This window comes from Vombatus ursinus, unplaced genomic scaffold (genome assembly GCF_900497805.2).
Source record: "Vombatus ursinus unplaced genomic scaffold, bare-nosed wombat genome assembly UNPS02014781.1, whole genome shotgun sequence".
Lineage (NCBI taxonomy): Eukaryota > Metazoa > Chordata > Mammalia > Diprotodontia > Vombatidae > Vombatus > Vombatus ursinus.
Window position 1 is genome coordinate 95,176 of NW_020954559.1, and position 14,185 is coordinate 109,360.

The following is a 14,185-nucleotide window of genomic DNA, read 5'->3' on the forward strand; positions in this document are numbered from 1 at the left end:
ACATTTCCCTTTCCACTCTTTTGTTAGGGGGAGGTGGAGATTTGTTTAATTTTACAGATCTCTGAGAAGACATTTCCATTTCTACTCTTTCATTAGGGGGAGATGGAGAGTTGTTTAATTCGACAGATCTCAGGACATTTTCCTGACTTTGAAACATAACTTCAGGCTTCACATCAGTGCTTGCATTAACTACCTCCTTAGCTTCAAAGATGTCATAAATCTCAGGTGAAGATGTTGAATGTTCATCGAGGATTTCAAAGAAATCAAGAACACGTTCAGTCTTCTCAGGTGATGTTTCATCTAAGTCTAACACTACGTCAGTGTTTGTCTTCTTAGGTGAAGTAGGTGATTTACGTTTGCTTTTCTGAGGCTCAAGACAAATTTCCCCTTTCGGAAGGCAAGACATTTTTGAGTCCTCAGAGCTATCAGTATCTGCTCGTGCATCTTTTGGAGAATCAGGCACAGTTTTAGTTAACTTTGGAGATATTTTGAAAGGGACATTGAATTTCTCTTCTCCTAGAGACCAATGAGGTTTTCTCAAGGAAGGTTCACCACTATCCTTCTGTGTTAAACATTGAGAATCAAGGACAGTGCTGGAGCAATTTGGAGAAAGAGTTTTTTCCAAAATTGTCCTCTCATCCATTGCCATAGGAATGCTTTCAGAAGAAGAAACAGGTGGTATAAATAACTTAGGTAATATTATAACTGATGGAAGGACTTTATATGATTCCTGCTTTTTCAAAGAGATGTGTCGTTCTAATTTCTCCATATCAATGGAAAAGGAAACTTGGTTTCCAACCTCATTTACAGTCTTATATTTTTTGTTAAGCTTAGGTCTAGGCAGATACTTGGGAGGCATAGTCAGCTTGGGGGGCAGTGTCTGAACAGGAAGCCCCAAGAGAAACATAAGACGTTTGTGTTGTAAATTAAGAATTATTTGATGAAGAGACTTGGACTCCATGAATGGCAATTTTGTGCTTCTTGGCTTTGTGACTTTGTTAGTAGGATAAACTGATTCTAATCGAGGTTTTCTTTGAACCTGATTTTCTCCCATTTTAATGGATTCTTCCACCGCTTTAGGAATCATGTTCATTTTGACTTCCAATGATTTCACTAAAAAATATGTAATGAGCTTTCTTAAATCATTGGCTGTGAATCTCTGGAAAACTAGAGGAGGTGATCCTCCCTTATTTTCAGTAGCCGTACATGAAGCCTTTTGACTTAGCCTTAACTGCATGTTGACCTCCACAGCTTGTTTAATGTTTTCATTGACATAATTTGTGACATTTAATTTGTTCACAATCACTGCTTTTATACTGCTGATAGGGCATAATTCTTTTGTTGTGTTCTCATATTTCATTAATTTGGAGGGAATTCCACCCTTCTTCTCAGCTGCCATTTTTCTCAGATGGCATGGCAAACTCTTCCTCGTTTCACCCTCAATGAAAAGGGAACAGATGACTCTTTTCACAGTGTTTCTTTCTTCTGGATGATAAATGTTTTCTGGAGGACTAGGGATGAAGCTTTGGGGAAGAACAGTCATGATTGAATTTGAAAAACCAAGTTTCTGTTTTTCATGGATGTGTAATTCTAATTTCTCCCTCACTCCTCTTTTAATTACTAACACATTTTTTTCAATATATTTAGCTTTATGTCTCTGGTAGATCATTGAAGGGATTGCAGTTATAGCCTTTGGGATGATTTCTTTTAATGAGCTCTGGCTATTAAAAGGGAGTCCAAAAAGAAACATCAGGTATTTGTGTTTTAAGCTCATCTCTAGGGAATCAACCTCTTCCTGAGACATAAAGTTTAATTTTCTGCATCTTGGAAATACTCGCCTATCACTGTGAGCTTCTTTTGAAATAGATGGCTTGATGAGAGAAGGTGATTTTCGGTAAGATTCCATAATTATTGCATGCATCCTTCCCTGTTTCAATTCTAGCCCCTTCTTTTGGAAATGAAAAATAAGATCTGTTTTTTCACTACCAGTGAGCCTATCAAGAACAGAGATGGAGCATAATTGTGATTTGGAGTACCCAGATACTACAGTGCCTCTGGCCTTGAGAAAAGCTTTCTTTCTCCCACCACAGCGTGTGGAGACCTGGCTATCTTTTGTTACATCTGCCCCAATTTGTTCTTGATCCTCTTTCACTAGAAATGTATCCTTCTGTGGGAGCTTCTCTGTTTTTCTACCAATTTCCCAGTTCCTCTCAAGAGGAATTTTTATGTGAGTCTGGAGGGAACTTTGCATTTCTCCACAGACTGTAGGAGGAAATGCTGAATTTTTCATGTCCGATGCTAATTGTGATACTCTCTTTTGAAGTAGACCTCTAGTTTGTGTAACACCTCCAGTTTTTAAGTAAGACTCAAGGGTTTTTTTGGTTTCTGCAGAAATTGGAAGAGAAAACAATGATTTTTTCAAATCCAATACTACTTCTACTGATTTCTTTTTAATGTGGCATGGACTATGTGTGGAGGCATCTATGGAATTTGAAACAGCTTTGGTGATATGAGACTCTAAGGACTTGATGATTTTATCACAAATTGGAGGACATACTGATTTTTTCACATCTTCTAGAATTTGTACTGAATTCTTTTTACCTTCAAGGGGAAGGGGAAAAGCGGTATCCGAAGGTTCCAAAACAGTGGAACTCTCAACAGACTTTTGCATTTCTTCACCAACTGAAGAACATACTAAATTGCTCATGTCTGCTATTACTTGTACAGTTTTCATTTTCCTAGAATTTTGATTGGGTGTAGTAGTAAATATAGATTCCAAAATACTTTTTTTTGTTTTGTGGGACCCTAGGGATCTTTTGACTTCTTCTTCATAATTTAAAGACAATGAATTTGGTTCAACTGAAGGTGAGCTGCAAAAACATACATCACTAGATTTTGAAATGTCATCGGGCGGCTTTTGAATTTCTTCACAAACCAGAGTAGCCACTGTCCCTTGTATGTCTTCCACTGGATGGACTATTGCAGTTGAGCATGGACAAGGCATGGAGGTCATGTTCAATTCTGAAAAGTCTTCAGCTTTTATTGGAGTCTCAAGATGTAATTTGATTTCTTCACAAAGTGGAGCGCAGCACATTGAATTGTCAACATCTGCTACTATTTCTACTGTGGTTGTATCTGACTTTACTAGATTTGAATCAATTTCACTCACTCCACAAGATTCAGACCTTTTGATTTCTGGAGAAGGACTTACATCTTTAATGTCTGCCACTATTTGCCCTTTAGTTGCATTTGGATATAAACTGGGCATGATGGCATTGCTACATATTGAATCAACTCCAGTTTCTACTTTGGATTCAGACTGTTTGGTTTCTTCACAAATTAGAGGTATACATACAGAATTGTTCTTGTCTTCCATTATTTTTACATATTTGATTTTAATTTGAGAGGGACTGGGAACAGTGGGATAGATAGACTGTAAAATGTCTGCTGCTTTTATGTGACTCTCAAGTGATTTTTTGATTTCTTCACAACTTGGAGGATATATTGATTTTTTTGAGTCTTCCAAGATTTTTTCTGATGTTTGTTCAAGTAGAGGCATACAGGACTTAATGATACTCCCAGATTTTGAAATAGTTACTGGTAAACATTTTTGATCCTGCTGCCCCTCCTGGTTTGTAGTGAACCATTCTTGATGATTTGCATAGTTTCCCTGCCTCATGGAATCTCTTGGGCCATCACACTCTACCAGTTGTGCCTTAATTAGTGACCTCTCTTCTTGGGCTGGTACAATTTGGAGATTGGCAACCCTTTCCGAGTCAAGAATAGGCTCACACTTGACTTCAATTAATGATGTCTCTTCTCCTTGAGATTGATCTTGTATTATTCTTTCCATGTCTTCTCCTAAACACTCGCTTTTTTTCTGTTTTTCACTTTGAAGTGGGGACTTGACAGGGGCAAAAATAGAACAGAGAAAAGATTTTAATACTACTTTTGGCTGCAGGGTCTTCTGCCTTGAAATAAAAAATTTAAGTCTTTTTCCAGATCTGGAACAGTCATACACAGGCATGTCAGTTTTATCTGGTATTTTCTGTCCCACTGAACTTGACATTTTAAAAGTCTGCAGGTCAGTAGCATCATTTATTTTCTTTGCTTTCTCAGGTTGAAATAAAAACTTCTTAGGGAAAGAAACAGAATTCAAAACAGTTTGAGGTACATACTTGGATTGCTGGGCATCTCGCTCTAGAGAAAGCAATTCTATCTTATTTGTACATGGTGGGCAACTGTTTTCTTTGTTGTTCACAGTTAATCCTGATCTGATCACACCATAGTTTTTACTATGTTGCATTTTGATATCTGAGTACTCTGAACTGACTGTACAGGTATCTATTGATTCTTTAAATTTACCTTTATTTTCCACTGATCGAGGTGTCTTCTCAAGTGGCTGTGCATATGATATTTTCTCTGGTGATTTTTTGTTCTGTACCTGCAGAGATTTGATTTTTGTGGCTCTTAGCATATCTCTCTTTGCTCTTACTCTACTATGACCAAAAGACGATCTGGGCACAGAAACCTGTCTAGCTTTTAGGGCTGAATCTGATGAGACATTACATGGCTTCATTTCACAAGTACTGTGTGATTTTGCAATGTTACTTTCCAGTTTCCTTCTATTGGCTAATGTACCATAGCCTAGGCTATTAAGTAGCTGTGAAAATGATGTTTTCTTTGCCTTGAGACTCATAACTCTGGGACCCATTGTACTTTTCAAGTCTGTTGGACATATTCCATTTTTGTGCCTTGTTTGAAATGAAACAGGTACACAAGTACTAGGCACTGTTGAATATTTTTGGAGCTCTTCCTTTGGATTTAAAATGTTTAGATTCTCCATAATATTTAATATTTGTGGACTTACTGTTTTGTCTCTTGTCAGAGATAAAATTGGTGGACTTTTATCTAACAAGTTAGTAGTGAACTGTTCCTGCTTCTCATAATAAGCACTTTGGAACTTGGACAAACCTCGGACTTTTGCTGAAGTTTGGATATTAATATTGTTTTGAATCTGGTTGCAATCTTGGCCCTGACCTGGGACTTCAGTCTGCACTGAAACTTCAGATTGTGTTAAACCTTGAGGATGGATGAAAACGTTGGACCTGATATCATCTGGGCAGTGAAATAGTGACTCTTGGAGCATTTTCTCTCTTTTACAAGAAGTTTCTTCTGATGGGTACAGTGGTGCTTGATTCAATTTAGCAAAGTTTGAGCTTTGATAAGTAGTTTTAATCTTTATCACAGGCTGAGATTTTGAAGGGATTTGATTTCTCAAATTCTCTTCTAGAAGCCTAATTTGGTTTCTGGAAAGATATAAATGAGCTGAAGGGCATGGTGTTAAATCTAGGTCATCATTTTCTAATGTTATCTTGGATTTTCTCAAAAAGTTATAATCAGAAGAAAACCGTACATTCTTATTTTTATTTGTACACATTTTCCTTATTGGTAGTAATTTTCTTGATGAAAATGGTAGTGTTTCAAACATAACATGAGAAAATCTTCTATGATTTGGAGGAGGCTTCCTGTGTACTGAATTTACAAATGAAGAAGATGAAATAGCCTCACTTGAAAATGACAGCCGACTTCCACTGCCACTAGGCCAACTTAATTGGCTTTCATGATCACTAGTACCAGACCATGTTTCATATGAAGTTGAAAGCATCTCATTAATAATGTCTTCTGTATTCTGGGGGTCAAGTGAAGACAGAAGTTGACACCTTGATAAAGCTCCAAATCTATAAGAAAACACACAGAATGTATACAAAGAGTTACACTTAGCACATCTTTCTTTCTAATACAGGTATGTCCTGATTAAGAAAAAAAAAAGAAAATCCAAATTCACAAAATAACTAAAGCAAGGAGCTAAACTACATTACTACTCATTCAACAAACTAGTTGACTAGGTGAAAGGAATTATTTTTATAAATTTTCAAGAATTTATTTTCCCCTACCAAGGTAGTAAGATCTTAAAAAAAAAAAAAGAGGATTAGAGCCTTCTTCCTTCAGAAACTATAAGAATTAAGACTTAGAATGGCAAGGAAGCAAAGTGTAGTAAAATGAAACTAGAGTTTGAGTTTTGACTCAGTTTTAATTTATATCACAGGTTCTCCATAATATTTTATATGTGTGCATTTATTATTTTGTCTTTTGCCAGAGATAAAATCGGTGGAGCTGGATGGACCTTTGTTCTAAAAGAACTTCCTGAACCTGAGAATATCCTGCTGGGATAGATGGGAAATTTCAGAGCCAAGACTACAGAAATAAAGTAGGATAATCTGAATGGAAATTTTTCTTTTTTTTTTCTTTTCTTTTTCTTTTTTTGTTGACCTTAGGCCAAGTTATCTGCCTTTTCAAAAAGAGCTGAAAAGTACATGGTGTTGCCTGGTTGTTCTTGAGGAAAGGTTTAAACTGGACCAGAAAGCTAGAGACAGTGGCAACTATAGTCACAGCCTGGCAGAAACTATAAATATAGGTGATCAGTGTTCATAAGAGAATACAAGATTACAAGTAGCCTGGGGATCTGGAAGGGACCTTAGAGACCATCTAGTGTCCAACTCTCTCATTTGCTGAGGAAACTGATGCTCAGAAAGGAAAGGTGATTTGCTTAGGGTCACAAAGGTAGTGAATGCAGAGGCATGATTTCAACTAAAATCTTCCTAACTTCAAGTTCAGCACTCAGTCCAAAAGAATTAGCATGGCACAGCATACCAGAGCATTGCATTTAGAGGTGTAGGTGGTGGTAGTTGTTGTTATTGAGTGGTTTCAGTAGTGTCTGACTCTTCGTGACCCCATTTGGGATTTTCTTGGCAAAGATATTAGTGTGGTTTACCATTTCCTTCTCCAGCTCATTTGACAGATGAGGAAACTGAGGAGAACAGAGTTATGTGACTTGTCTACAGTCATACAGTTAGGAAGTATCTGAGGCTAGATTTGAGCTCAGGTCTTCCTAACTCCTGGCCTGGTGCTCTATCCACTGCTCCGGAGGACTTGGGTTCAACTCCACACTCTGCTACAGAAAAGCTAAATGTTTTCCCAGAGTTACACAACTAGTAAGTCAAAGAGCTGAGAATTAACCCTAATTCTCCTGATTCTAAATTCAGTGTATTTCTTACAACACCAGGAAAACAAACAGTTGATATATGAAATACTAATCATTCATTAAAACAAGGTCCTTAAGGATCTTTCAAAGCCTTCTCTCCAATGGAAAGAATGAATGAATGCTAGACTACTAGACTAGTTTCAATTATTGCATAAAGCGGAAAATAACACAATATACTTTCTTTCACAATGTTTTATTTGAACTTCTCACTAGTTCAAGTTGGCCTCTGCCTCCAATTAATTTAAGTTATGATTTAATGATTTCATCTTATGTCCTGCAGATTTCAGAAATAATACAAATGACATATCTCTCAGCACAGGGAATTACATATAAACGTTTTAGATAATTTTTTTTAAAAAGTCCTAAACATAAGATCTGTGGGTAGCAGGTAGTTTTCTAACTCCACTAACCACGAGGTGACATAGTAATAATTATAGCATTTATATAGCAATTTAAGGTTTATGAAGTAATGAAGAATTTTATCTTTATTATTAAAGATGCAGTGCCTTGAATCAAATCAGCCCTCACTGAATGTACGTCTGATGAATGTTAGGTGGGCATGTGTAGCATACCAGAAAATTGAATGACCTCAGCAAGTTAAAGCACTGGGCAAATATAAATGGATTAAATCAACCAGAACAAGTATAGAACAATCTATTTAGAGAAGAACAGATTATGCAAATATAGGAGAAGTAACATTACATAGTATTGGACTTAGATTCAGAAGAGACCTAGATTCAAATCCTCCTTCTGATATTTATTAGCTGAATGACTACAGACTAATTACAAACTCTCTTTCAACTTCAGTTTTCTGATCTGTAAAATACATATAATAATAATTATTATTATATGTTTACATATAATATCATATTATATAATGCATGTTTATTATATATTTAATAATAACCCATATTTCTTTTTATCACAAAGTTGTGAGGATCTTATGAGAAAATGTAGGTTAAACAGTTTACAGATATTGAAAGTGCTATGTAAAAATGTCATTTGTTAAAAGATAGAAATACTTGTGTAAGTTCTCCATAAGGATATGAATTCAGAAATGCTATGCTATAACTATAAAAGAAGCATGATTGCAGGCAACATGATCAGGCTTCGAGAGTCTGCTGAGTTTGTTACTCCGTTCTCAAAATCTGGGAAGGTAGTGAGGACTGTCCTATATACCTTCACTTTTTGGAGAGGCCAGGTTTACTACCTGAATATTAGTAACCCAATAGCTAGACTCCTTCCACCAAGAGTATTAACGTCGGATTCCCAAGGTACTAGATATGTAAGGGTCCCAAAACATTGTTTTGTGGTTTTATAACAGTTAGGGGCTGGTCAGAGGCTCTAAACTGAGGGCCTTAATTAATACTCGATACAAGATTTTTTTAACAATCTATATCACCTTCCAAAATAGTCAAGGGAAATAATAAAATTGTACTTCCTTTCATAATGTTTTATTTGAACTTCTCACTACTTCAGGTTGACCTCTGCCCCCCAACTAATCTAAGTTACTATCTTTAAATTTTATGTCCTACAGATTTTTGTCTGTGTCAATGATATGGTTTAAAAAAATCTCTCAGAATAAGGAAGTTGTGTATAAATGTTTCAGACAGTAAGGGATGTTAAGAGAAAAATAAAGCCTTATAAAGAAAAGATAGCAGATCCTTCCTCTAATCATCCCTTAATCTGGGATGATTTCCAGATGCCATTACTGGGCAGAGATCATATGAGGTTAGGGAGCCAAGACTCTGAAGACTAAGGGAAGTAATGTTATAGGTAAAGAAGCAGTAGTGGTGGGGAGAATGAGTTTCTAAGTTCATCAAGCTAAGAAAGAAACCCATCCAAGGAGAAGTCCAGGAAGCAAATAAAGCATAGAACACAGTCAGCTGGATAGATGGGTCTAACACACAGACTCTTAATCTGAGGTCCGCAGAAACCCAAGAATTCTGTGGATAGATTTCAGGGCATCTATAAAAACCTGAATGGGAAAAAAACACATCTTTATTTTCACTAATCACTAACCAAAAGTTAGCATTTCTTTCAATTATAAATGTAGGCAACAAACATTATTCTGAGAAGTCTGGGTTCACTAAGCTGCCAAAAAAAGGGGCCAATGATATGAAAAGAAGATTAAGAACTCCTAGTCTTAGGTGTGGGGTGGTCAGAGACAAAGAAGATGGCATCTTGGCTAATGAAGTTGCCTTTTGAGGGCCTTCACCGGTTCTTCCAATTCCATTCTTCCTGTTGTTTGAAGGCCCAAGTGGTTAAGGTCCAATAGCTAGATTGACTTCCAGTTGCCCTTCTGAGAAGATAGAGGTACTTCATTCTGACCAATAACAAAGAACTGGTTGGTAAAGTAGCAGTAATGGGAAACAAGAAAAGTGATTATGCCATCTTAGAGTTGATAGTAGCAAAGAAAAGTCATACTGAGCACGGTTAAATATGCATCCAAAACTTTCAAAAGCATATTTCAAAATGTTTAGGGAAAAGATAGCCATTATTTCGTGTGATATATTTGAACCTGTAAGAGAGTTAGAAGTTTCTAGAAAATAAAATTCTGACAATATAGTCACAAATAACAAAGAAGAGAGACAGCTAGGTAGCACAGTGGATACAGCTTTGGCCTTGGAGTCAGGAGGACCTGAGTTCAAATTCAGACTCAGACATTTGATACTTACTAGCTGTGTGACCCTGGCCAAGTCACTTAACCCTGATTGCCTCACCAAAAAGCAAAACAAACAAAAGATAATAATAATAATAATAACAAAAAAGAAAAGGGGAGCCATTTTAAGAAGCCAAAGTGTTCTTTTCATCTAGACAACATTAAGAACAAAAATACAAAAAAACAATAAGACAAGTCAAATTTAACATGTATAAAATTAAATACAAATAGCCTGAATTCACCAATTAAAAATAAAAGAGTTAAAAATGCATTTTAAAAAACAATATTCAGATAAGGCAGATAAGGTGGAACAGTGGATATAACACCGGCCCTGGAGTCAGGAGGACCTGAGTTCAAATCCAGCCTCAGACACATAACACTCACTAGCTGTGTGACTCTGGGCAAGGCACATAATTCCAATTGCCTCACCAAAAAAAAAAAAAAAAAAAAAATCCAGGAAATTTGTCTTACCACAAAGGAAATTGCACCCCTAGAGGTTTGATGTGCCCTGCATAGAAAGGGACACCTGAAAATTTTGCCCAGACTCTCATTAAGTCGACTCAATACAGTAAGGGTATGGAAGAGTTTTCACATAGGCACTTTGGTTTCTCACCCAAAGTGGAGAGAGTGATTTCTAGATGGCCCCAGTTCCTAAATACCTATGGGAAGAGTTCTGGGTTATCTAGAAAGATTGACAGGCAACAGATTTCTTTCTGAAATGGAAAACTGGGTTTTTTTATTTGCCTTTTTCTTTATTGCCTTTGGGCAAGACCATTTCCATGTTGAGCCGCCCCTTGGTAAGTACTCACAAAGCAATGATGGTGAATTTTGTAAAATATTTTTTACTTGTTGAATCTGTGTAACTCAGCATGTGGAGACAATTGCAATTTTTTGGCCTACACATGTAGGATTATATAAAATCTATGCCACACTGATTGTTTCCTATATAGAATTTGGAAAGCAAGAGAAAGGACAATGCTTATGCCTCCCCAGAACTTCTGGATTGGGAACAGGAACATCGTGTGCCAAATGCACTTCAGGCAATTGACCAAAGATGACAAATTTTATAAGGGAAGAGAGTGTAAGGGGGAATTGACCAGTGAGGACCCAGTCCTGGAAGCATGCACTTTTGGTAAGCCTGCTTCTGGCAAGCTTTCCCCATAGATCCCATGCTCAGGGGAAATCTCTTGTTCACCCTTCAAGTTCATCTTCTCCCTCTTCCTTCATGCTCTCAATCTCTGTTTCTTTCTTCTCCGATGAAGACTCTTAGATAATCAAGAGCAATATCCTCCTCTGCATCACAGGGATGTCCAGAGAACTGCCAAACCCACAAAATGTGGTTCTCTACTTCAAAACATGTTCAGATGTTCCACAACTGTTTTCTGACTGCTTATTACATGATGAAAAAAAGTCTTTGAGTTGGCTGCTGAGCTGGCACTGAGTATGCATACAAAGGGCTCCAAAGTAGAAATGTCCAGCTGGCTATCAGGTATAAGGATTGCTCTCTGAGTTCCTGATTTTTAGGAATGGTGAGGGTTGGAAAAGGTGCTGAGCTTCTTAAGAAAGAGCAGAGAGTGACCTGGATAATTTGGGACTTTGTTTTGCTTGACTATGCATATTTGTTACAAAGGGTTTTTTTTTCCTTTTTCTTTTTTCAATTTTTCAAAGTAAAAAACAGAAGGGAAAGAAAGTACATATTTTGAACTGAAAAACTTAATTAAAAAAAATCAAAGAGTAACTTGGTCTGCTGATAGCAAAAAGAATCTGGAAAGGACAACAGAATCAGATGAGGTGAACTCCACAGAAGAGGTCTCTTTCTGAGGACAGTAGGGGAGGAGGGGCATGGAAGTGGCGGTGGAGAGCCAAGGTTATGCTCATTCTTCCTCCTAGCCTATATGTTGGAAGGACGTTAGAGAAGAAAGGGTTAGCATGGGAGAAGGAACAATGACAAGGTATTGTCATGAGAAATCCAAGCTCCATGGAGCAGCAAATTATCAGAAAATCATAGTTCTACATATACACACACACAAATATATACATATATGTATGTAAGTAAGTATGTGTATGTATATATGCAATTACAAATAATAGTGGTTGCAGGCATGTAGAGATACTTGTACAAAAGCATGGAGGTACAAAAGATGCCAAGTTTGGGAACTATCAAGTAATCTAGTTCATCAAGAAAGTAGAGCTCTTGTAGAGTAATATGAAATAAATTTGTAATGGAGGATGAAACCAGATGATCATGTGTCTTAGATGGCCTGCTAGTAAGTTTAGGATAAGATGGAATCTAAAGCAGAACTGAACAAGTTAACTTTGACCAGAAGAACCACCTCTTCTTTTGAAGCAAGAGACTAGAAGGAAAGGACAGGAAAAGTCCCAGGAGTTTTAAAATAAAGAGGTTTAGAAGCTAAGAGACCTCCCCTTAGCTGGCCCTGATCTCCTCAGGGACTGCAGGAGGCAATATCATGTCACCTAACAGCTACCATCTCATCTCTTTTCTTCCTTTAACTGCTAAACATCTTCAACTGATTGTCTACACTTACTTACTGTCTTCATTTCCTCACTATCCACATATTTGAAATCTGGCTTCTATCCCTTTCACTCTACTTAAACTATTCTCTCAGAGGTCACCAATGAACTTCTAATTACTAAATTCAATAGTCTTTTTCTCAATCCTTATCTTCCTTGACCTTTCTGCAGCATATGATGCTGTTGACCAATCCCTCCGCCTTGATCCTGATTTCCCTGATAATCTCTCCTCACTCTCCTGTACATATAACCATTTAATTTCTGACTCTCTTGCTGGTTCTCGTCACTCCCACAACTTAGCCACTCCCAGTGATTCTTTCTTTGGCTGCCTTCTTTCCTTGTTCTACACCATCTCCCTGGGTAATGTCATCCATTTCTACAGCTTTGACTACTACCTTGAGGTCCTCCCAAATTGACATCACCAGGCTAACTTTCCTCCAAGTCCCAGCACTGAAAATTAAACATATCTAAAATTAAAATGATCCGCTTTCCCCCTAGATTTTCCTGCCATCATTTGGCCCTATTATTCTATCACTCATTTGTCTATTGTCTTGAAGACAATCAAGGAGTTAATACGGTGTAATATGAAGAGTACTGTATTTGTAATTAAAGGAACTATGATAGAAATAAATATGATTAATAAAGTCTTACTTGAGGTTCAAAAATAAGCAACTTTGCAAGCAAAAGATGGGGAGGTGTATCTAGGTGGCATTTCATCTGGAAAAGATCTGGGTATTTTAATAGTAATCGCTGTTATTTGTATAAGACTTTGAAGTTTGCAAAAGCATCTTACACATATCACCTTATTTGAGTCCCACAATAATCCTGTGAAGTAGGCACTATACAGATATCATCATGGGCATTTTACAATTGAAGAAAGTGAGGCTCAAAGAAATAAACAACGGTTACACATTTAGCAAGTTTCAGAAATGGGATTTGAACACATATCTCTTCCTGACTCCAAGGCTAATGCTGTCTTGACTATGCTTCTTCAATTATCATTTTGGTAAAATGCAACTAATATGAGATAGAGCAATCAAAACAATTTTGGTAAGCTTACGTGACATTAAAAGAGGCCTAGTATCTTGTACTAAAAAGTTCTGCTATTCTACCATAATCAGACCTTATCTGCAGTATAATTTTCAGTTCTGGGTAGGCACATTTTAGGAAGGACATGGATGCACTAGAAAATGTACAGAAAGATATGAAATAGGATAGTGAAAGATCAATTGAATTTCTTATGAAAATTGGTTGAATGAATGGGTATGTCTAGCTGGAAAAGACAAGACTTAGGGAAATGATAGCTGTACTCAAAAATGTGAAGGGTTGTCAAGTAGGAAAGAAATTAGATTTGGTTTGCTTGTCACCAGAAGGCAGAACTAAGATCAGTGGGTTGAAGTTTCAATGTGGGATAGATTGAGATGTCTGAAAAATCAGTGTAACAGACTATCTCAGAAGGTAGTGAAAAAGTAATGGTTCTGCAAATAAAAAAATATTGAAGAAAGTGACTCTTTTGCTGTGAATAGGCCGATTTTTTTTAAAAGTTGTAGTACAGCTACACACGGCATTATCCTTACAATCACTACTTCTTGTGTTATATATTAAGTATTTTTAAAAATTACATCCAAAACTCTTAGAAATGGAAATGTTTTCTGAAAACAAAAAAATGAATAAAATTTTACAAAGATTAGCTAATGTTGCTTAATGCCAAGGTATTTCACTTACCTTCTTTTTGGAGGTAATTCAGTATGGGTCCAGTTCTCTATAGGTAAATAGGGGGGGAAAACAATTAATAGGATAGTTTAATTAGGGTATGTTTTATATCAAATAGAAAGTCACTAAAATGGCACCATATTTACCATATCCCAAGTTTTTCAGAAAAGAAT

At 36.7% G+C, this 14,185-nt stretch overlaps 1 protein-coding gene across 1 annotated transcript in view; it reads right to left on the reverse strand.

The window, feature by feature from the left end:
• Window positions 1-2,791, reverse strand: part of CCDC168 (coiled-coil domain containing 168) — a 3,957-nt gene extending 1,166 nt beyond the window's left edge. The window contains exon 1 of the mRNA XM_027866559.1: window positions 5-2,791. Within this exon, the coding sequence (XP_027722360.1) occupies window positions 5-2,734 (2,730 nt within the window). The 5' untranslated portion in view covers window positions 2,735-2,791. The remainder of the gene's footprint in view (window positions 1-4) is intronic.
• Window positions 2,792-14,185: the final 11,394 nt, after the last annotated feature.